This window comes from Scyliorhinus torazame, chromosome 3 (assembly GCF_047496885.1).
Source record: "Scyliorhinus torazame isolate Kashiwa2021f chromosome 3, sScyTor2.1, whole genome shotgun sequence".
Taxonomy (NCBI): Eukaryota; Metazoa; Chordata; class Chondrichthyes; order Carcharhiniformes; family Scyliorhinidae; genus Scyliorhinus; species Scyliorhinus torazame.
In genome coordinates, this window is record NC_092709.1 from 216,357,773 (window position 1) to 216,382,267 (window position 24,495).

Here is a 24,495-nt window from a genome sequence, read left to right on the forward strand (position 1 = left end):
AACAGGTTCTGCTTTGTGTGCCACAATGCAACATCATAGATCATCGAATCCTTACAGTGAAGAAAGAGGCCATTCAACCCATTGAGTCTGCCCAACCCTCTAAAGGAGCACCTTTCCCAGGTCCACTCCCCCACCACATCCCTGCAACCACATCTAACCTGCACATCCCTGGACAGTAAGAGGTAATTTTATCATGGCCAGTTCACTAACCTACACATCTTTAGACTGTGGGAAGAAACCAGAGCACCTGGAGGCAACTCACATAGACACAGGAAAAATGTGCGAACTCCATACAGATAGTCACCCCCGGCTGGAATCGAACCCAGGTCCCTGGCACTGTGAGGCAGCAATGCTAACCACTGTGCTGCCCTGTGCCTGAACCACACATGTTTGAGTATGTTGTGGACATCTGGCAAGTAGGTGAGCTGCTTCAAAGACCCTTGGCACATCATCTTCACCTTCTTCTTCATCTGCTCCCCCTCCCCTCTTGCTCCTGCTGCAAGGATGCAGAGAAGTCATCACCCTCCTCCTGCAGTTCCAATTCTCTCCGCAGTGTTATATTGTGCATGGCGTAGCATGCTTCTACCATTCGTGGCACCCTTGATGGTGCATACCAAGGGGCGCTCCCAAATCTGTCCAGGCACCTGAAATGCACCATCAGAAACCCAGTGGCTTGCTCCATGACCGCTCTTGTGCTCATATGGCTCTGGTTCTACATCTCCTCTGCATTAGCGATAGGGCTTCTCCTTCATGTCATCAGCCATGTTGTTAGAGGATAACTCTTTTTTCCAAGGAGCCATGTGTTGCCTTATTTTGGAGGTAGAAAACCTGCAGGAGATGTGACTGGTGCAAAATGAAGGCTTCAGGCAGCTTCCAGAATGTCTTGCACAGAGATGTAGGAAAGTCATAACCAGAACAAAGTCACATACTCACTGAACATTAATGGGGTGAAATCCCTTCTGGCCACATATGTGTAAGCTGTGATTCCCTGTATCAGTGGAAATCCAGCCATTGCAGCAAGTCTGAAATTGCTGACCTCTCTGATCGACTTGGTCAATAGCAAAGTAGACATAATTTGCAGCCTAATTACTTGGTCGAGACATTTGAACGCAGCAGACTGTAAATGTCACCAGCTGATCCCTGGAAGGAGTTGGAGGTGAAGAAATTCAGAGCTGTGGTAACCTTGGCAACCACTGGCAGTGTGTGCCCACCAAAAAGCTCTTGTTTCAGGAGGCTGCAGAAGTCAGCAATGAGCTGGCTCAGCCTCCTGGGGCATTGTTGCTCAGTGATGCCAAGAAACCTGATCCTCTGCCTGTATTCCCCCCTTTGGGCTGGAGCTCTGTGGGTATTCTCTCTTTCCTGTGGAGCAGCATATGGCTGAAGAAGAGGCAGCTGCTGCTAGTGTTGCTCTTGCTGCTCCTGGTGCTGTTGATATTTCTGGTGCTCCTCTGCTTCCTCCTCAAGATGGACCAAGATGCTGCAGTGAAAGCGGACAGCAGGGAAGGTCAGATCAAGGTGAATAAAGTTCAATTGCAGACATGACTTCCAAAATGCTGTGTATCACCTCTAAAATTGTTGAAGCACTCTCTCAGAACAAGTCCTGTGAGCAAATGTCCATTTCTCTATCCATCCACAACTTTGCAAATTACCCATTGTCTTTGCCCTAAATCTACATACTCCATTCTTTCTCCACCAATTCCACCTCCCTCACTCACCACTGTTTCAAGCTGAAGTAGATTGACGACCAACTCAACTTAATGTATGAACCCGGAGTTGAACTTCTAATCTCATGTGTGCGATCCAACAGGAAAAGTTCTAAGTGCCATTTCAGGCGGGTTTGGCTGGGAGTTTCTCCCCGGCTCTGTTGGCAGTTCCCCACTGCTATCTAACCACACTTAGTCATCTTTTTGGGCCCTGGGAATTTTCTCTATGGGCTAGCCCACGCTTGTAATTTGTTTTATCACTGAGGAGCTGAGTTCACTGGCAGTCCAGATCCTCAGAGATTGGCCACCATTTTGAAAGGGTACCCCGATCTCTAAGTTGCCATGTTGGGTGTTCTGGTTCACAAACAAGCCAACAATGCTGGAAGTGGTGTAACGCTATTTTATTAACTGTTCAACTATGCTAACATACTGTAAACGTGGATATAAGCAATACCAGCTTAACTGTGGACCCTTTCCTATCACTCGCTTTGGTGAGGCACTCAGCACATGGTGAATGTCTGTGATGCAGGCTGTGTGCTCTGTGCTCTGAGCTGGCTGCTGCTAGAATGAGCGGAAACTCTCCTGTCTCCTGTCTTTATAGTGCTTGTGCTCTCACTGGTGAATGGCTGCGGTGTTATGTATGCTAGTTGGTCCTACTGCATGTCCATCAGTGTGTGTATGTGATTGCACCATAATGTCCTGATCTATATTATGACATCCCCCTTTTTTACAAAGAACATGTGCCTTTGTGAGAATAAATAATGTGTAATGAGTGTATCTGACCATGTGTGTGCAGTATTTACATGACTATGTACATGAGACTAATCTATATACACAGGAAGGTGTCTGGTGCAGAGAAAAGAAAAACAAGGTGTTACACCAACAACAAAAGTAATAACGAATGCTATAATTGAACTAGTGAAATGCTGAAACAGGATGAAAGAACAAAGCATTGAGTCCAACATTGTAAGGCTCATAAATCAAGTCTCTGAGGTGGGCGGCGAATTTGGGTTGACCACGTCATGGGTGGGTCAGGAGCCACCGGCTGAGGATCGGGCCGGGCCACGGCCAAGTGAGGAGGATGCAGAGTATCCAGAAGCTCTACAAAGTCCAGGTCGGGGACAACAGGAGGGCGTGGCACCGGTGGAGGATCACGTAGCGACGTGGAACGAGACGAAGGGCACGCCGATTGTGGCGGCGAATGGAGCCATCAGGCAGACGAACCAGGAATGAGCGGGGAGACACCAGCCGAAGAACCACAGCAGTCGCAGACCAGCCACCCTCCGGAAGATGGATTTGGACGTTGTCACCTGGCGCCAGAGCAGGAAGATCAGTCGCTCGAGCGTCATGCGCCGCCTTGTGCTGCGCGCGAGACTGTTGCATCCGCTGAAGGATCAGAGCATGGTCGAGGTCTGGGATGTGAATGGACGGCACCGTGGTCCTAAGGGTACGACCTATCAGCAGCTGGGCTGGTGACAGGCCCGTGGACAGTGGAGCCGAGCGATAGGCCAGCAAGGCGAGGCAGAAGTCGGATCCTGCACCAGCAGCCTTGCAGAGAAGGCTCTTTACGAAGTGGATGCACTTTTCTGCTTTGCCATTTGACTGGGGGTGCAGGGGACTGGACGTCACGTGTACAAAGTTGTACCTGCTGGCGAAGTTAGACCATAACTGGCTCACGAAGCAGGGGCCATTGTCCGACATCACAGTGAGTGGGATGCCGTGACGAGCAAAGGTCTCTTTGCAGGCACAGATAACAGCCAATGACATGATGTCGTGCAGGCGTACAACCTCAGGATAGCTGGAAAAATAATCAACTATGAGAACATAGTCCCTGCCGAACGCATGGAACAGGTCCACGCTTCCTTAGACCAAGGGGAAGTGACCAACTCATGGGGCTGAAGGGTCTCCCGTGGTTGGGCCGGCTGGAACCGCTGATAGGTGGGACAATTGAGCACAGTGTTGGCAATGTTCTCATTTATGCCAGGCCAATAGACAGCCTCTCGGGCCCTCCGTCGGCACTTCTCTACGCCGAGATAGCCCTTGTGCAGCTGCTCTAAAACCAGGTGATGCATGCTGTGTGGGATCAGCTTCAGGAGGACGCCATCAACGACTGCCAGATCGTCTCGAATATTATAGAACTGCTGGCATTGTCCCTTGAGCCATCCCTCAGTCATGTGGCGCATCACACGTTGTAGCAGGGGGTCAGCTGCAGTCTCACGGCAAATGTGGGTTAGGCGTTCATCCGTGGCCGGCAGATTGGCGGCCGTGAAGGCCACATGAGCGTCGACTTGGCAAACGAACCCCTCTGGGTCGGACGGAGTGGTGACTGCCCTGGACAGAGAGTCGGCTATGATCAGGTCCTTACCCGGTGTGTACACGAGCTGGAAATCGTATCTCCGGAGGTTGAGCAGAATGCGTTGTAGGCGAGGGGTCATGTCATTGAGGTATTTTTCGATTATGTCGACCAGCGGGCAATGGTCGGTCCCCACAGTGAACTGAGGAAGGCCATACACGTAGTCATGGAACTTGTCAACACCAGTCAACAGGCCTAGGCACTCCTTCTCAATTTGCGCATAGCGCTGCTCTGTGGGGTCATGGCCCGTGACGCATAGGCAACAGGGGCCCATGATGAGGCATCATCTCGTTGCAGGAGCATCGCCCCTATGCCAGATTGGCTAGCGTCCGTTGATATTTTTGTCTCCCTTGCAGGATCGAATAACGCCAATACCGGGGCGTTGGTCAGCTTGACCTTGAGCTCCTCCCATTCACGCTGGTGGGCGGGAAGCTGTGACCTCTGTGCTCTGAGCTGGCTGCTGCTAGAATGAGCGGGAACTCTCCAGCCCCCTGTCTTTATAGTGCTTGTGCTCTCACTGGTAATTGGCTGCGGTGTTATGTATGCTGATTGGTCCCATTGCATGTCCATCAGTGTGTGTATACGGTTGCACCATAATGTACTGATGTATATTATGACATAAGTGAGTTTGAGGGTCCCTCATACCCCCCAACCATGGGCAATGTCACCCCCCACACACATGGTAATTATCCCACATGCCCTCCCAAGTGAGGACACCCCACTATGGGGTCGCTGAGGGAGCCCCCTTTTCAGGTCTTCCCATGCACCCTTTTGCACCCCTTTTCAGGACCCCCATCCTTCACTCCCTCAACATTCTGGAGGCCCCTTCATACCCCCACTTCACCACCTCCCAACATTTAGACCCCCCTCATTCACCCTTTCATGGGCATGCCCCCCCGGTCCTGGCCCTTGGCACTGACAGCCTGGCACATTTGCGTGGACTATTGCTAATCGGCGCCTGGCTGGGGTCTCACTGGGAGGCTAGTAGATGCTGGGAGCCGGTTAACTCTGGCGTCAGCACATTTAAGTGGGTTTACAACCCACTTCAGCATCTGAGACTGGGTCATAGAATTTACAGTGCAGAAGGAGGCCATTTGGCCCATCGAGACTGCACCAACCCTGGGAAAGAGGACCATACCTAACCCCCACCTCCACCCAATCCCCATAACCCAGTAACCCCACCCAACCCAACCTTTTTGGACACTAAGGGCAATTTAGCATGGCCAATCCACCTAACCTGCACATCTTTGGACTGTGGGAGGAAACCGGAGCACCCGGAGGAAACCCAAGCAGACACGGGGAGAATGTGCAGACTCCGCACAGACAGTGACCCAGCCGGGAATCGGTCCTGGGACCCTGGAGCTGTGAAGCTACTGTGCCCCCCCCCCCCCCCGCCCATTTTGACCGGGACCCATATCATCTTGTCTTGAGAGATCTGGTTAGATCTTGGAAGATGCAACGGCTGTCAGGAAGCCTGGGGGAGGCCTCTCCCGGCATCTACCATTCGCGTCGCGCTCCCATTCGGGTGCAAATGGCAGGGCAACGGGACAAGACCGCTTGTTGGAAACCTGTGGGGCAGGTGGCAAAATTTGAATATGCGGCGTTGCGGAAGAATGTAACTGATCATGGCATGGTAGAAGAGATCACAATTAACATCAGGTTTTCCTGAGGGATTGGGTAGAGCAGTCCTGCCATGCATGAGGCACAAATGTTCTAAAATACACTTACCTTTAGCAACTGGATGCTCCAATCTCCATTTCCCAGAACCCTCTAGGTCAGCATGCAGCCGGCAGATTAAAATTTTGTTTCCAACTGCACTGTGGGAGTCTGATTTGAATATTATAATGCAAAGCTGGCCTCTCCAAGGCTCACAAGCCACAGCTGTAAAAATAGAGAAAGACATGTATGCAGTGGGTTAAAGTTGCATTTCTCAATTTATAAGTTTTAACCTTCATCCAAATTTCTCTTGCCCATTGTAGGGGTTTAATATTGATCCGTGTTTCTTGCTGCATCCTCACTGAGTACCCAATGTCAGAATTAGGCCATTCGGCCCGTTGAGTCTGCTCCGCCATTTAATCATGACTGATATGATGCTAGAGGAAGACCCAAAGTCACCTTCCCAAGGCACACAGCACCGAGAAACACATGGCTATACAATGCAACTCACATTGTGTGAGGGGTCTCAGAAGGGGAACGCGCGGTCGAGGCCCCACCTAGCCCCATTTTGTACACTGAGGAGCTTCACTCATCGGAACGCCCTAGTGTAGCGACGCCCAACCCTTGACCCCCCCCAGCAACACCCACACAGGGCAACCCGGCCTGATCACACACACGCAAAAATGCCAGCTTGGTAGTACCAACCTAGCAGGGCTCTAGCCAGCTGGCACCCAGGGGCACTGCCAGGATGCCAGGCCTGCTAGGGCACTGCTAGTTCCCTGGTGGCACCAGCAGTGCCTGACCACCCCCCTGCCCAAAGGGCATGCAGCTGGGGGACCCCCGAAAAAATATACTTTATTCATAAAATTTATCATAAGCATTACAGAGCATTTTGAATTGTCTTGACTGTACATTTCTGTCAGAGCTACACATTGCCTTGACTTTCTTCCATTCAATTTAGGTATTATTATACACATATCACTCTTTACATTACAATTCCTTCTTAAATATTTACATTGTCATGTTTGTTTTATACATTGGAGTGTTGGTGGCCCAGACCGAGGGGGTTTACACTGTTACCCGCCCCTCGGTGTACATTTGCTGGAAAGACCTTACACAGTGGTCTTTCCCCATTGCGCCTTGGCGGCAGCTGCCCCAAGCTTGAGTGCGTCCCTCAGCACGTAGTCCTGGACCTTGGAATGTGCCAGTCTGCAACACTCGGTCGAGGACAATTCTTTGCACTGGAAGATCAGCAAGTTTCGGGCAGACCAAAGAGCGTCTCGCTTTTATGGGGACCAGTGCTAAATAGTGCTCGCCCGAGGTCTCTGAGGCGAAGGGGTGAGTGCCAAATCCTCAGGTACTTTGGGAATCTGCACATTACAGTAAAGCTTTCTGCCTCGCTCTGATATGCAGATTTGCCAAAAAGAGATCTCACCCACAATGGGTAGGATTTACATCACAACATCTCATGAGATCGCGTTGGATCTCGGAAAGCATTGCGAGGTGGGTAGATCCCGGGAGCGTGGTCTCCCAGCATTTATCGGCCACACTGAGTCGCAGCAAACTGCTTTTCGGGCGCAGTGTGGCCATTGGATCGCACCCCTGGTTTATGGCAGTTCATGCCATTCTAAAGTGGTCATGTCCTCCTTCAATTTGCTTTGCTGGACAGTAACCCTGGCCCTCGTGGATTGCTGCACTGCATGGATCTTGCCCGGCTTAAGTCAGAAAGTCAAGCAAGATTGGCATGGAAGAAATTTCACTCAGTAGTTGCGTGTGGAGTGTCAATCCAACGTTTTGAGGAAGTTACGGCCATTATAAATATTTAGATAAATAGTAGGCGGGATTCACCAACACCCGCCGGGTCGGAGAATCGCGTATCGCGCCACGCCGCCGGGATGCAATTCTCCACAGAGCGGAGATCCAGCGCCGGCATGGTCAGCGCGGTGCTGGTCGGGGTTTGCGCCGACTCTCCGGCACGGGCTGGTTCGCCGATTCTCCTGCCCGGATGGGTCGAGCAGCCGTCAAAAAAAATCTGAGTCCTGCCGGCACCGTTCTAACATCCTCTGAGCCGGCAGGATCTCGGCGTTGAATGGTCTGGGGGCGGCCTGTGGTGGTCCACTCCAGGGGGGGGGGCTCCGTAGTGACCTGACCCGTGATCGGGGCTCACCGATCAGCGGGACGGCCTCTCTGGCTGGGGGCCTCCTTTCCTTCGCGCCGCCTCCTGTAGCCCTGCGCCAATTGGCGTCAGGGCTGGCGCAGGGAAGAAGGCCACTGCGCATGCGCTAGTTGGCGCCAGCCCAATTGCGCATGCGCGGACCCCGCCGCGCCGAGTTCACGCCGGGATCGGCAGCTGGAGCAGCGTGGGCCGGGATCGGCAGCGGGAGCAGCGTGGGCCGGGATCGGCAGCGGGAGCAGCGTGGGCCGGGATCGGCAGCTGGAGCAGCGTGGGCCGGGATCGGCAGCTGGAGCAGCGTGGGCCGGGATCGGCAGCGGGAGCAGCGTGGGCCGGGATCGGCAGCGGGAGCAGCGTGGGCCGGGATCGGCAGCTGGAGCAGCGTGGGCCGGGATCGGCAGCTGGAGCAGCGTGGGCCGGGATCGGCAGCTGGAGCAGCGTGGGCCGGGATCGGCAGCTGGAGCAGCGTGGGCCGGGATCGGCAGCTGGAGCAGCGTGGGCCGGGATCGGCAGCTGGAGCAGCGTGGGCCGGGATCGGCAGCTGGAGCAGCGTGGGCCGGGATCGGCAGCTGGAGCAGCGTGGGCCGGGATCGGCAGCTGGAGCAGCGTGGGCCGGGATCGGCAGCGGGAGCAGCGTGGGCCGCTCCAGCGCCATGCTATCGCACTGTGGCCTGGAGAATCGGGTCTCGGAACGGGTGCCGAAACCGGAATAAAACACTCCCGTTTTTAGGCCGGCGCCGACACCTAGTCACCCGATGGGAGAATCCCGCCTGTTGTTTGTTGTAATAGAAGTAAACATAAGGCTTTCATAAACTCAATCAAAATCTGGGAAAGCACAATACTAATGATGAGAATCATTTTAAGGTAGTCAAGAAACTTTTCATAATTGGAATGCCAAAGCCAAAAACATCGAGACAAAGTCAAGAGGTTCCAATGTTGTGTCCATGTGAATTAGAAACCAGTTTTACATCTTTCCCAGTTTTAATTTCCATTGCTATGATTAATTCTTTACCAATCTGAAATAAATATGACAAAAGATGCTTTTTTGTTTGTTTGCAGGGTGAACAATTGTGTTGGATTCTCCAATTACAAGTTTTTCTTCCTGTTCTTGGCTGATTCCCTGCTTTACTGTGTGTTTATCGCTGCCACCGATCTGCAGTACTTCATCAAGTTTTGGATGGTGAGCTGAACATCAGTCCATTTACATTCTTCATTTATTTTTGTTCTCTACTAAAGAATGCAGTTTTGTGGTTTTTTTTTAAAATACATGTAACTTGCATCATCTATTCGATCGCATGGTCAACCTTCATGTGGTAAAAAGGGTTGGCGGGATTCTCCGTTGCGCCGGCAGCGCACTCACGCCCGGGGATTTCCCGACGGCGTGGGGCTGCCCACAATGGGGAAACCCTATTGGCCGGTTGGCGGGACGGAGAATCCCGATGCCGGCGGGGGCATGCCACAGCAGAAAACTGGTGCGGCGGGACGGAGAATCCCACCCAGGAAGTTTGTGAAGTCATTGTTTTGTTAATGCTATAAATAAATAGAGAAAATTAGTCAATTAATCAACCATAATCTCCATTCTTTTGTGTAATTGTATGTCTAAATGCATCCCCTTCGTTATTTTTATTTATCCATGAGATGTGAGCATCACTGACGATGCCAACCTTTATGACCAATCACTAATTGTTCTTGGCAAGGCGATGATGAACTATCTTCTTGAACAGTCCGTGTAATGTATGGACGCCCATAGTGATTTTAGGGAGGGTTTTCTGGACGTTGACTCAGGAACAGCAATATAGCCCCAAGTCAGGATAGTGTGTGACTTGGAAGGTATCTTGTAATTGGTGTTGCATCCAGCATCGTGGGTGTATCTATACCACATGGATTGCTCACCGCCACCTTCTCAAGGGCACTTAGAGATGGTAATCAATGTTGGCCTTGCCAGTGATGCTCGCATCCCATGAATGAATAAGAAAAATGAAAGGGATGCATTTAGGCACGTAATTACACCAATGGGATGGAGATAATGGTCGATTAATTGACTTGTTCTTCTAAGTGGTAGTGGTTGGGGGTTTGAAAGGTTTCGTCAGAGGAGCCTTGACAGGTTGCTGCATTGCATTTTTACTAATGGAATTAAAACTAACCCAGAGGCTAAAGAGCTATAGAAAATATATTTTGGAACATAATTAGTGAGGAATAGAAGGCAGTTGAAGACTTCCAACACGGTTATTAGAAGTCATCAGCATCCTGGGGATTACCATTGACCACCTCCCCCCTCCCCCTACAAAGCCAGTCCATCGTTTACAAGATACAAGCCAGGGGTGTGATGGAATACTCTATAATTGCCTGGATGAGTGCAGCTCCAACAACAGCCAAAAAGCGTGACACCATCCAGGACAAAGCAACCCACTTGATTGCTCCCCTTTCCACAAACATTCAAACCCTCCACCACCGATGCACAGTGGCAGCCATGTGTACCATCTACAAGATGCACTGCAGGAACTCACCGGTGTTCCTTAGGCAGCACCTTCCAAACCTGTGACCACTACTATCTAGAAGGACAAGAGCAGTAAATACCTGGGACCCCACCACCTGGAGGTTCCCCTCCAAGTCACTCACCACCCTGACTTGGAAATATATCGCTGTTCCTTCACTGTCGCTATGTGAAAATCCTAGAATTCTCTGTCTAACAGCACTGTGGGTGCAACCACAGCAGTTCAAGAAGGCAGCTCATCACTACCTTCTGAAGGGCAACTAGGGATGGGCAGTAAATGCTGGCCTAACCAGTGATGCCCACATCCGTAAATGCATTTTAAAAAATATACAAGGGCAAAAAAAACATGGCTTGTGGGAAGAAGAATCAAAGCAAATTTTTTTAAGATTCAGCATTTCTATAGTTTCCTATCATGGATTATTTTAAAATGCGTAATATAACAATAAGAAGCTGGATTTATATAGTGCAATTAATGTAGTGAAACATCGCAAAGCATTTCACAGAAGCATCATCAATCAAACTTTGATACCGCACAGGATACCATAGGAAATTTTAGGGCAGATGACCAAAAGCTTGGTCATAGAGGTAGGTTTCAAGGAGCATCTTTAAGGAGAATAAAGAGGTGGAGAGGGTATTAATGCACAGCTACCAGTGGTGGAGCAATTAAGGTGGGGAATGCTAAAGGAGCCAGAATTGTAAGAGTACAGATACCCCAGAGAGTTGTGGGGCTGGAAGAGAATGCAAAGATAGAGAAGGGCGCAGGGCCAAGGAGGGATTTGAAAACCAGGATTATGGGGGAGGCAGTGGCGTAGTGGCATTGCCACTTGACTAGTAAACCAAAGACCTCTGGGGGCCTGGATTCGAATCCCACCATGGCAGATGGTGAAATTTGAATGAAATAAAAAAAGTAAAGGTGACCATGAAACCATTGTCGATTGTCGTAAAAACCCATCTGGTTCACTAACGTCCTTTTGGAGAAGGAAATCTGTCACCCTGATGGGTGGGTCCCAGGTTCAATTCCAGTCTCGGGTGACTGTGTGGAGTTTGCACTTTCTCCCCGTGTATGCGTGGGTTTCCTTCGGGTGCTCTGGTTTCCTCCCACAATCCAAAGGTGTGCAGGTTAGGTGGATTGGTCACGCTTAATTGCCCCAAAAGGGTTGGGTTGGGTTGCTGGGTTGCGGGGATGGGGTGGAGGCCTGGGCTTAGGCTGGGTGCTCTTTCTGGGGGGTCGATGCAGGTACGATGTGCTGGGTGGCCTTCTTCAGCACTGTAATTTGATCCTTACCTGGTCTGATCCACAGAAATGTAGTTGACACTTAAATGCCCTCAAGGGTGGGCAATAATAGGAGGCCCAGCCAGTGAGACCCACATCCCATGAACAATTAAAAAAAAAAAAAAATTTAAATTGAGATGTTGTTTAACCTGGAGTCAATTTAGGTCAGCGAGCACAGGAATGAAGGTTGGGTGTGTTTTTGCGTGAGTAAGGATAGTAGTAGTAGAGTTTTGGATGACCTCAAGTTTGGGGTTGAACAGTGGTTAGCACTGCTGCTTCACAGCACCAGGGACCCGGGTTCAATTCCAGACTCGGGTGACTGTTTGGAGTTTACACTTTCTCCCTGTGTCTGCACGAGTTTCCTCTGGGTGCTCCGGTTTCTTCACGCAGTCCAGGTGGATTGGCCATACTAAATTGCCCCTTAGTGTCCAAAGGTTAGATGGGGTTAGGGCGGGGGTGTTTTGAAACCATAATGTGACTTAAAATATGTAACACAGATTTACAACTAACTTCACACATATTACATTAATAAACAATACTAGACAGAACTGATGTTGCATAAATTCAGTTGGATGATATGTAACATTACTTATTGTTACAACCTTATAGAAACAAAACCAGGGGCATCTACATGACAGCCTCTGGCCGACGCTGGGCCACGTCCAGCTCGGTGGTGCTCGGCACTTCTATGAGCCACAGTCCGCTGCCCATTACCTGGTTGCTTCCCGCCACTGCCCCAGCCCTGGTAGATGCCCCCGGCCAGCAGCACAACTGGCAGCCCATCGATGTGCCTGTTTCCCGATTTTAAATACCACATGTGAACCGCACTGTCATCACTTCCGCCTGGCGGAGCATCGCTGGAGGTCGGAGAATACTGCGTCAGGCCTGTTAATGATATGCTAACATTTGGATGCCCACACAGGCGCACGGTGTGGACCGCATTCACGGCGCTAACGAGGCGCCGGAGTATGGCGTTCCATTGGCCACAATCTTCCCAAAAGAGAACACAGCTCCCGAACGAGCGCGTTTGGATGCATGTTTCCCAGCATTTGGAGTGCCGAGAACCACATGGCTATTCAACACGACTCATTTGAAAAGGGGCCTAAATGGGGAATACATGGCCGAGGCCGCACATAGTCCCGCTCACCGGAATTCCCCGTTTTAGTGAGAGATCGGGGCGCCATCATTAAGGACATGCAACTGGGGGCCTCCGACCCCTTTGGAGACCCCCCCCCCCATGAATATCATTCCATCTGGTCCCCGTTTGTGGGGACCAGTGCCAAAGGCACTTGCCCGAGGTCCCCGAGTCAAAGGGATTAAATCCCAAAGCCTCAGGTACCTTGGGAATCTGCACATTAGAGGAAGGCTTGCTGGCCCGCTCTAGTATTCAGATTTGCCAAAAAGTGATTTCCCCCCCACCTTGAGGGATTGATTCCCTTTGCAAGCCGGGTAGATCCCAGGAGCGGGGTCGCCCGGCTTTCACCGGCCACACTGCGCCACGGCAAGCTGCTTTTCCGGCGCAGCGTGGCCGGAAGGTCGCGCCCTTTGTCTTCAAATCTTTGTAAACCACATCATCTCAGCAGTGAAGAACCATGAGATGCCATGCTATGAAAACATCTGGAGCTAAAAATAAACATTGAATGCTGAGAATCTAAAATTACATCAGGAAATTATGGATACAGCAAGTCCATCAACATTTCAGGAACTCTTGGGGTATAACCCTTCTACAGAGCTCTCACAACCGAAATACTACCCTATCTTCCCTTTTCAGATGCTAATTGACCTTATTGTGCATTTTTTATATTTTGTTTTCATTTAATGCAATGAGCTTGACCTTTGAATAACAATCACTCATCCTGGATTATAAATACTGGGATGGCTGATGGGAATTGTAGCTCATATTTCAGTTGGCTGAATGCTATCTTTGTTTGAACTTGATAACTGTCTTCAACATTTGTTCTCACCAGCCAATCTGACTTTATTACTGGACTTTTTCATTAAAAAATGCAGAAGAATGAGGTTTTATAGATTTAAACATCACACATCACAATGAAATGTCCAGAAAAGGTGTTTTATGAAATCTAAATTTGATCGGTATTCAAATACCAGAGGATATATTGCAAAGTGCTGCGACAAAGGATACATTTATCGAGAAACAATATTAATGCTCATTTTTGACCACACACCAGCATTCACATAATAATGACCCAGTCCAGTCTTCGGATATGTTGCTCACTAACAATTTTACCAGACCATAATCTGCAAAATGTCAAAATATGTTAGCAATTTGGGAACAGCACTGATTATTAATTTAACGTTAGACTCCTTTCGTATATTCAGAGCTTGAAAATATTTGTGACTGCAAAGAACACATTAGCTTTGGAATTCCAGGAACATAAATCCTAGTTTATCAATCCTGTGCCATTTTGAATAGTTGCCTCGCTGTCTTGTAAAGCATGTCTCATCCCATTTCCAATCTCTCATTTCCAAAATGGTGCTTCGAAAATGTGTTCCTTCTTCCTCAACCGTGATTTCCCAACTACAGTTGTTGACAGGGCCCTCAACAGTGTGCGGCCCATCTCCCGCCCCTCTACCCTTGCCCCTTCCCCTCCCTCCTAGAATAAGGACATAGAGTCCCCCTCGTTCTCACATTTCACCCCACCAGCCTCCGTATGCAAAGCATAATCCTCCGCCATTTTCACCAACTCCAGCGTGATGCCATCACCAAACACATCTTCCCTTCACTCCCTCTGTCAGCATTCCGCAGAGACCGTTCCCTCCGAGATAATCTAGTCCACTCCTCCACCATACCCAGTACCTCTCCCATCACCCATGGCACCTTCCAATGCAGTCGCAGAAGGTGTAACACCTGCCCCTTTACCTCTTCCATGATTAACATCCCAGGCCCAAAACACTCATTCCAGGTTAAGCAGTGTTTCACTTGCATCTCTTCCAATTTGGTCTACTGCATTCGCTGCTCTCAATGTGGTCTCCTCTATATCGGAGAGACCAAACGCAGACTGGGTGATCGCTTTGCTGAGCACCTTCGGTCTGTGCGCATTCAGGACCCTGACCTTCCCGTTGCTTGCCATTTTAACAAAAGACCCTGCTCCCATGTCTGTCCTTGGCCTGCTGCAATGTTCCAGTGAAGCCCAATGCAAACTGGAGGAACAACATCTCGTCATCCGGTTAGGCACGCTACAGCCTTCCGGTCTCAACATCGAATTCAACAACTTCAGTTGATCAGCTCTACCCCACCTTGACCCATTTGTTTTCATCCCATTTCATTTTAACTGTCTTTTACCATTTCTTTCTTTCTTAATATATATTTAACCCCCCCTCCCATCTTATCAACCTTTCCTTCACCTTTCTCCTCTTTGCTTCCCCTCTCCCCACATCTACAGTTCCTCCTCTGATGTTAGTCTCTCTGCTGTTTGGCCTTTCACATCTTTTGTTCTCTCTGGGGACTGCCATTAGCACTCTTTCCCCTTGGTTTCTGTGGCCATTAGCACCCGGTTTCCCTGGGTTTCTGTGGCTATGACTCATCTTTCATTCTCACTCCACATTATAAATATTTCCCACTTTGTCTGTTAGCTTTGACAAAGAGTCATCGGATTCGAAACATTAGCTCTATTCTCTCCCTACAGATGCTGCCAGACCTGCTGAGATTGTCCAGCGTTTTCTCTTATGTCTCATCCCAACCAGGTGTTTGACAGGTCGGGGAACAGGGACTAGTTAAACCAGGGGTTTCCACTCCTAACTTATCCTCGAGACCTGACATGTGTGCAGTGACTGGCATGCTGTCTGAGTGGAGATGCACTGTGGAGGTGCCAGGTCCATCGCAAACACCTTATAGAATTCCGCGGGGTAGCCATCGGGCCTCAGGGCCTTTCCCGACTTCATGCCCCTTATACTGTCCAATATCTCGCCCAGCCCAAGGGGCTCCTCTAGCGCCTGCTACTTCTCTTGCTTCAACTGTGGAAACTCCAGTTCGTCTAGGAATCGTCCCATGACCCCCCTCTTCACCTCTCGGGTCCGTCCTGTACAGCTCCTTATAATAATCCCTAAATGCCTCGTTTATCTTCCCTGGATCCAACACCACATGCCCTACCAGACTCCATATCTTCAGTATTTCTCTGGACACGGCCTGCCTCCGTAGCTGATGCACTAACATTTGACTCACCTTCTCCCCGTATTCGTACTGCACCCCTCTTGCCCTACGCAGCTGTCCTACCGCCCTTCCCGTTGTCAGCCTATTAAATTGCCCCTGTAATGTTTTCTTCTTCACCAATCCCTCCATGGAGGGCACCATCGAGTCCTCCCTATCTACCTCCACTGTCTCATTCATTAGCCGTTCAATTCCTCCCTCCTTTCCCTATCTGCATGTGCCTTGAACAAGATAATGTCCCCTCGGACCAGCGATTGTAGCGCTTCCTAAAAAGTGGCTGCCAACACCTCCCCATTTTTGTTCAATTCTACATAATCTTTAATCACAGCCCACACTTTGTCACAAAACCCTCAATCTGCCAACAACCCCGAATCGAGCCTCCATCCTGGCCTCTGCTCCCGCCCCGATCTAAGCCGAATTGTCAAAAGCTTTGACAAACGGTCATCTGGACTCGAAACGTTAGCTCTTTTCTCTCCCTACAGATGCTGCCAGATCTGCTGAGATTTTCCAGCATTTTCTCTTTGATTGAATGGGGCTCGATCTATCTACCCTCATCTCCAGGACACAATTAAGATCTCTTCCCATAATCAACTGGTGCGTGGCCAAGTCTGGGATCGTTGCCAGAAACGTCACACAAAACCTACATCATCCTATTTCGGTGCATACACATTCACCAACACCACCGACGTCCCTTCCAATACCCTACTCACAAACGCATGTCTCCCACCCGGGTCCCTCATTTTCATTGCGCTCACAAACCCTGTTTCCTTATTCATCAAAATTGCCACTCCTCATGACTTTGAATCAAACCCCGAGTGGAAAACCTGATTCACCCATCCCTTTCTTAGACTAACCTGGTCCTTCACGTGGAGGTGCGTCTCCTGCACAAAGACCACCTCCGCTTTCAAGGTGCGCAAAGACCCGAGATCTTTTAACAGGTCCATTGAGCACTCGCACGTTATCAACCTTACCAGGGGTTTAAGTCTCCATTCCCATGTACCGTCTGCCATCTTCCCCTTTTGGCTCTATTCCCATTAATTTCACCCTCTACCTGGCCCATTCAAAATGGCCCCATTCTCCGCCCCGACCATGTTTCTTCTCCAATCTCCCTCGCCGCATCACCCTCCCTCTCTTTCCCTTGCACCCCCCCCCCCCCCCCCCCCTCCCCACCTTAAGGCCACCTCTCTCAGCCTTCTCCCCCACCTCACTTCTGTTCACCAGCATTACTGGGGCAGCACGGTAGCATTGTGGATAGCACAATTGCTTCACAGCTCCAGGGTCCCAGGTTCGATTCCCGGCTTGGTTCACTGTCTGTGCGGAGTCTGTGCGTGGGTTTCCTCCGGGTGCTCCGGTTTCCTCCCACAGTCCAAAGATGTGCAGGTTAGGTGGATTGGCCATGCTAAATTGCCCTTCGTGTCCAAAATTGCCCTTAGTGTTGGGTGGGGTTACTGGGTTATGGGGATGGGGTGGAGATGTTGACCTTGGGTAAGGTGCTCTTTCCAAGAGCCGGTGCAGACTCGATGGGCCGAATGGCCTCCTTCTGCACTGTAAAATCTATGATAATCTATGAATCTATGATTACCTGCCAGTTTGGCAACTCCTGCCCAAAGGCTCCTCCTACTGCTCTCCACCCTCAGCTCCGGGGAGGCAGAGCATCGGAGAATGCCAGGTCAAGCCTGCTAATGATATGTGAATGAAGTTTACTGTAGATGCTGAGTAGAATGCATTGACGCTGTTGTCGAGGCACCGGAGCATGGAATTCTGGTGGGCACCCGGCACATGCCAAGATTTTGGCTTCACAACCAATTTTTTAAAAAATAATTTACAGGATGTGGACTTCGCTGGTTGGGCCAGCATTTATTGCCCATCCCTAGTTACACTTCAGAAGGTGATGGGGAGTTGCCTTCTTGAAACTCTGCAGTCCTTAAGGTGTAGGTGCACCCACTATGCTGTTAGAGAGGGAGTTCCAGGATGTTGCCCCAGAGACAGTGAAGGAATGGTGATATATTTCCAAGTCAGGGTGCTGAGTGACTTGGATGCGAACCTCCAGGTGGTGATTCTCCGCCCAATCGCTTTTCCTGATTCCAGAGTTGACCGACAGAGAATCCCGCCCAGGATACAAATTAGGATGGTCTATTTTTGACCAAATGAACATCTTACACTTAACAATTACAATTGAATAAAGGCAACTAGATAGACATGAGGGAGCTGGCCAGAGTTGATTGGAAGACAGTGGAACAGCAATGGCAGGGGTTTTTGGGAGTTATTCATGTGGCATAACAGAGAGTCATCCCAGATGGAGGAAACATGCTAAGGGGAGGATGTGGCATCCATGGCTGATGAGGGAAGTCAATGACAGCATAAAAGCAAAAAAAAGCATACAAGGTGGCAAGGATTAGTGGGAAGCCAGAAGATTGGTAAGCCTTTAAAAGTGGGCAGAGGACAACTAAAAAAGCAATAAGGGGGGAGATATGAGTGTAAGCTAGCCAGTAATATAAAAGAAGATAGTAAGAGGTTTTTTCAATATATTATAGGTAGGGGAGAGGCAAGAATAGACATTGGAACAGTGGAAAATGAGGCTGGAGAAGTAGTAATAGGAAACAAAGAAATGGCAGAGGATCTGAATAGTTACTTTGCATCGGTCTTCACGGTGGAAGACATCAGTGAAGATGCCAGAGCTCCAGGAGAATCAGGGGGCAGAGGTGAGTGCAGTGACCATCACTAAGGAGAAGGTTCTGGGGAAACTGAAAGGTCTGAAGGTGGATAAATCACCTGGACCGGATGGACTACACCCCAGGGTTCTAAAAGAGATAGCTGAAGAGATTGTGGAGGCATTGGTGGTGATCTTTCAGGAATCATTGGAGGCAGGGAGGGTCCTAGAGGACTGGAAAATGTCTAATGTAACACCCCTGTTTAGGAAGGGAAGGACGCAGAAGATGGGAAATTATAGGCCGGTTAGCCTGACTTCGGTCATTGTTATGATTTTAGAGTCCATTGTTAAAGATGAGATTGCGGAGTACTTGGAAGTGCATGATAGAACGGAGTCAGTATGGCTTCGTCAAGGGGAGGTCATGTCTGACAAATCTGTCAGAGTTCTTTGAGGACAGTAACAAGGAAGTTAGACAAAGGAGAACCAGTGGACATGATGTATTTTGTTTTCTAGAAGTCCTTTGACAAGGTACCGCATAGGAGTCTGTTAAATAAGTGAAGAGCCCATGGTGTTAAGGGTAGGATCATTGCATGGATAGAGGATTGGCTGACTGGCAGAAGGCAGAGAGTGGGGACAAAGGGGTCTTTTTCAGGATGGCAACCGGTGATTAGTGGTGTGCCTCAGGCATCAGTGTTCAGAACTCTTCAGAATATATATTAGTGATCTGAAAGAAAAAACTGAGGGCACTGTTGCTAAGTTTTCAGATGATACAAATAAATGCAGAGGGACAGATAGTATTGAGGAAGCAGGGGGGCTGCAAAAGGACCTTACAGACAAGGAGAGTGGGCAAAAAAGTGGCAGATTGAATACAATGTGGAAAAGAGTGAGGTTGTGCACTTTGGTAGGAAGAATAGAGACTATTTTCTAAGTGGGCTAAGGCTTAGGAAATCAGAAGCACAAAGGGACTTGGGAGTCCTTTTTCAAGATTCTCTTAAGGTTAACATGCAGATTCAGATGGCAGTTAGGAAGGTAAATGCAATGTTAGCACTCATGTAGGAAGGGCTAGAATACAAGAGCAGGGATGTACTTCTGAGGCTGTATATGGCCCCATTTGGAGCATTGTGAGCAGTTTTGGGTCCCGTATCTAAGGAAGGATGTGCTGGCCTTGGGAAGGGTCCGGAGGAGGTACACAAGATTGATCTCTGGAAAGAAGAGCCTGTCATATGAAGAGCGGTTGAGAACTCTGGGTCTGTACTAATGGAGTTTAGAAGGATGAGAGGGGATCTTATTGAAACTTACAGGATTCTGTAAGGCCTGGATAGAGTGGACGTGGAGAGGATATTTCCACTAGCAGCAAAAACTAGAACTCAAGGGCACAGCTTTAGACTGAAGGGACAATCCTTTAAAACTGAGATGATGAGGCATTTCTTCAGCGGTGAATCTGTGGAACTCTGCAGCAGAAGGCTGTGGAGGCCAAATCATTGATTGTCTTTAAGACAGAGATAGATCAGTTCTTGATTAATCAGGGGATCAGTGGTTGTGGGGGGAAGACAGGAGAATGGGAATGAGAAAAATATCAGCCACGATTGAATGGCGGAGCAGACCCGATGGGCTGAATGGCCTAATTCTGCTCTTTTGTCTTATTAATTATACAAGCCCAAAATTCATTATAAATATCTCAATCCAAACTCTAATCATTCGATTCCTGTGGATGGACTTCAGACCTGTTCTCAACCTAGCGAATCTCACATACTTGGGGATTATGATACTATTATTTTAATATTTAATGGATATCCTTATTTTCTTTTGAAATTCTATATCTATATAGAATTCTATATTCTACAGTTCTGTAGGATTCTCTTACAGAAATAAGAACTAATTATATTTTCTTTTCACGATTTATCTAGCTTGCAATGCATACCTTTTGTATAACCACCGCAATTGCATGTTTTCTTAGTAGAATAAATTTGTGTGTGCTTAAAACTTTAATTGCCTCATTCAGACTTCTGTATGAAAGACTCACATACCCCCATTCCAGTTCTCTTGTGGTGAGAGGCTATTTACAGAGGAGTTCCACCCAGACCCTTATAACATCTGAGAAATTACAATCCATTTATGAAATAATTGTAAAATATTTATCAAGGATAAAGCAATAATTTTAATCAGTTCAGTCCTTCATTCAGAGATTAAGCAGGGCTCATAACCCAGTTACGTGTCCTTGGGCCTAGCTCCCTCTGACTGAAGTTGAGGGGAATTAAACAGAAGATACATCGGACCATGAATAAGCATCAAATATTAATAAAGTTTGTAATACACAACAACCCAACTCCTCTCACTCAGCTACCTCACTTAGCCCCAATAATGAATTCTAAATACATTATGAATTACTTCCTTAGCATAAGCACCTTTTCCCTCCCCTTCCAAATTGTCATCTTCACCCCTTCCTTAAGAAAACCTCCTTCACTTCTGATGAAGAGTCAGATTCAACTCAAAGTCAACTCTGTTTCCCTCTCCACAAATGCTGCCAAACCTGAGTATTTATTTTCCAGCATGAGCAGTATTTTGCTTTTACCTTTTTTGTTTATTTAACTTGTTTTGTTAAGTTTGTTTCATTCATTCCAACTTGCTCCTTTTTTATTGACTTCATACTATTTCCTTTCATCTCTTTTCAAGGATGAAATTCCAGTTAAGCGGCTGAAGGAATATTGGGTAGGAATCCAAGTGCTTAATCAGTCCCATCTTTCATGATGGAAACTGATTAGTCATGTAGTTAGCAAAAATGTTATCTCGTTCATGTTTTGAGTAATAACGCATCAGCACATCTGTGGAAAAAATAATAATTTTCTGTCTTGTTGGTAATGTGCCATCAGCAGTTGTGATTCAGCAATAGTTTCCTTTGAAAATGTTAGATTTTTTCAGCTTTCACTTTTTATTTCCGCTGCCCAGAGTGTCATAATATCCAGTGTATGGCAATGTGGCAGGTTCAAACACTCCACAGCCTGAGAACACACAGGGTCTGCCTGATGTAGGTTCTGTTACCCGAATACTGCAATTACCCTGAGATCTCCATTAAAAAAAAATAAGCAAGCATGAAATCAGACAGATCAGGAGCCTTACACTCAACAAGAATTTGCATGTATATTGTGTCTAGCTGTCCCCAACATCCCCAAGGCACCTAACAGGATCATGATCAAATGAAATTTAACACCAAAGCACATAGGGAGATATTAGGGCAGTTGACCAGGAGCTTAGTTAAAGAGGTCAATGTAAGGGGGGTCTTAAAGGTGGAAATAGAGGTAGAGAAACAGAGAGGTAATTCAAGGTTTGGGGGCCTCAGCAACTAAAGGCATGGCCATGAATGATGGAGCAGTTAATATGGGAAATGTACAACAAACCAGAATTAGGGGAGTGCTGTATGGCTGGAGGAGAGCATAGAGATAAGGAGGGACAGGCCATGGGGGGAATTGAAAAGAGGGATGAGGAATTTTAAAATAAAGGTGTTGCTTAACTGGGAGCCATTGTAGTTCAGTAGGAAGAGGGATGATGAGTAAACAGGATTGTTACATGTCAGAGATTTGCGTAAGCTTAAGTTTATAGGGGTCTCAAGATAACTCCATGGTATTCTAAATAGCATCGATGTTGGCAAAACATACTCTTACAGTGCAGATCTTGATAATTGGGCAGCCTGTCAAATTCTACCTCATTCCATTGATCCTGCTGGCAGGGGCATGGGGGAATTCTTCCTAATGTTTCACGTCGCTGGCCTTTGGTTAGGTTCATTTTGAACATCTTCCGATAAAAGGCCATTTGAAATGTTCTCTCTCCACAGATGCTGCCAGGACCTATTTTGTATTTCCAGCAATTTCAGCTTTTATTTCAGATTTTCAGCATCAGCAGTATTTTGCTTATGTGCTCTAGTACGTAGCCCCAAAATTACATTCAGCAGATACAGAAATGTTTCAGTATTTCTAGCTTATTTTATTATGCTTGTGTTTCTTTTTGCAGAATGGCCTGCCAGATACTCAAGCTAAATTCCACATCATGTTCCTGTTCTTTGCAGCTGCAATGTTTTCCATCAGCCTGTCTTCTCTGTTTGGATATCATTGCTGGTTAGTCAGTAAAAACAGGTCTACACTTGGTAAGACGCACTTTTGATTTTCCATTTCAACAAGTGTTTATGATCATGACTAATTTTTGAATGACTTTTTATGCAAGAGGTGTGCAACTATATGCAGCACATCAGACAGGTCAATGCCTAGTATCCTGGCAGCAGTCAGGAAGCTTTCATTCTGTAGCCGCCCACTGTGGCAGCTGCATTTCAGCCACTATAGCAAGCCAAACAGTGACTACTGGGCAACAAGGGCTGCCCTTTGATGACATGGCCCATGGTTCCAGTGTGTGACTCTGGTGCATGGGCAATACACATAAGCTGAAAGCCAGGCTGCCCAAAATGTGACAGAGCAGACCATGTTCAAATGTAGCAAGACCTGGACAATATCCAACTTTGGGCTGACAAGTGGCAATGACATTCGCGCCACATAAGTGCCAGACAATGACCATTTCGAAAGAATCTAATCTGTTCCTTGACATTCAATGGCATTACCATCACTGAATCCCTAACTATCAACATCTGGGGTTTACCATTGACCAGAAACTGATCTGGACTAGCCATATAAATTCTGTGGCTACAAGAGCAGGTTAGAGACTAGAAATCCTACGGCAAGAAACTCACCTACTGCCCCCCCCCCCCCCCCCCCAAAGCCTGTCCCTATTCTACAAGGTACATGTCCGAAATGTGATAGAATACTCTCCCCTTGCCTGGATGAATGGAATTGCAACAACACTCAAGTTCAATACCATCCAGGAAAAAGCTGCCCGCTGGATTAGCACCCCATACACAAACATTCACTTCCTCCACCAACAAAGCTCAGTAGCATCAGTGTGTACCATCTACAACAGTGGTGGGCAATCTAGGCAAGTGTGTGGGCCACAAGTGCGGCCCTCCTTCAACTCAGTGAGCTGCAAGATTGGAATTGGATATGATCACTAAACATGACTCCATGAATAAAATTGAATAGATTTAATACATGCCAAAAATTTCATAATGAGTTATGCAAAGTGCTTAATCATTTGTATATTAAGACGTCTTACAACACCAGGTTAAAGTCCAACAGGTTTGTTTCAAACACTAGCTTTCGGAGCACTGCTCCTTCCTCAGGTGAATGAAGAGGTATGTTCCAGAAACAGATATATAGACAAATTCAAAGATGCAAGACAATGCTTAGAATGCGAGCATTTGCAGTTAATTAAGTGTTTACAGATCCAGAGAGAGGGGTAACCCCAGGTTAAAGAGGTGTGAATTGTCTCAAGCCAGGACAGTTGGTAGGATTTCGCAAGCCCGGGCCAGATGGTGGGGGGTGAATGTAATGTGACATAAATCCCAGGTCCCGGTTATAATATTAGTCATCAACTTCAAATGGTAAAAACAAAAAGATTTACGCTTTGATTGGGTGCAGAGCTGGTCCATGTCTATCACAATCAGTGTTGTGTGCAATCAACCACACCTCAATTCACGTGCCTTGCTTTGCATGTATATCATTTTATTCATAGCGGTAGGAGAAGAAAAGTCTGTGGACGAAAACCAGCAGAATCTAGCAACCCTGCATATCTTCAATGGTCAACTAAATGCCTCGTGGGCCACACTCAGTACCCTAATGGGCTACATGTGGCATACAGGCTGCACATTATCCACCACTGATCTACAAAATGCACTGCAGGCACTCACCAGACCTCTTCAGACAGCATCTTACAAACCTATGACCACCATCATCTGAAGGACAAGGGCAGAAGATACATGTGAACACCACCGCCTGAAAGTTCCCCTCCAAGCCACTCACCATCCTGCCTTGGAAATCATAGAATCATAGAATTTACAGTGCAGAACGAAGCCATTCAGCCCATCGAGTCTACACCGGCCCGTGGAAAGAGCACCCTGCTGAAGTCCCACGCCTCCACCCTATCCACT

General features: G+C 48.0%; 1 protein-coding gene across 1 annotated transcript in view; it reads left to right on the top strand.

Moving 5' to 3' along the window:
* zdhhc2 (zDHHC palmitoyltransferase 2) overlaps positions 1–24,495 on the top strand; it is a 233,055-nt gene that overhangs the window by 165,153 nt on the left and 43,407 nt on the right. Inside the window, exons 7-8 of the mRNA XM_072496849.1 lie at positions 8,945–9,065; positions 22,476–22,608. Of these exons, the coding sequence (XP_072352950.1) occupies positions 8,945–9,065; positions 22,476–22,608 (254 nt within the window). The remainder of the gene's footprint in view (positions 1–8,944; positions 9,066–22,475; positions 22,609–24,495) is intronic.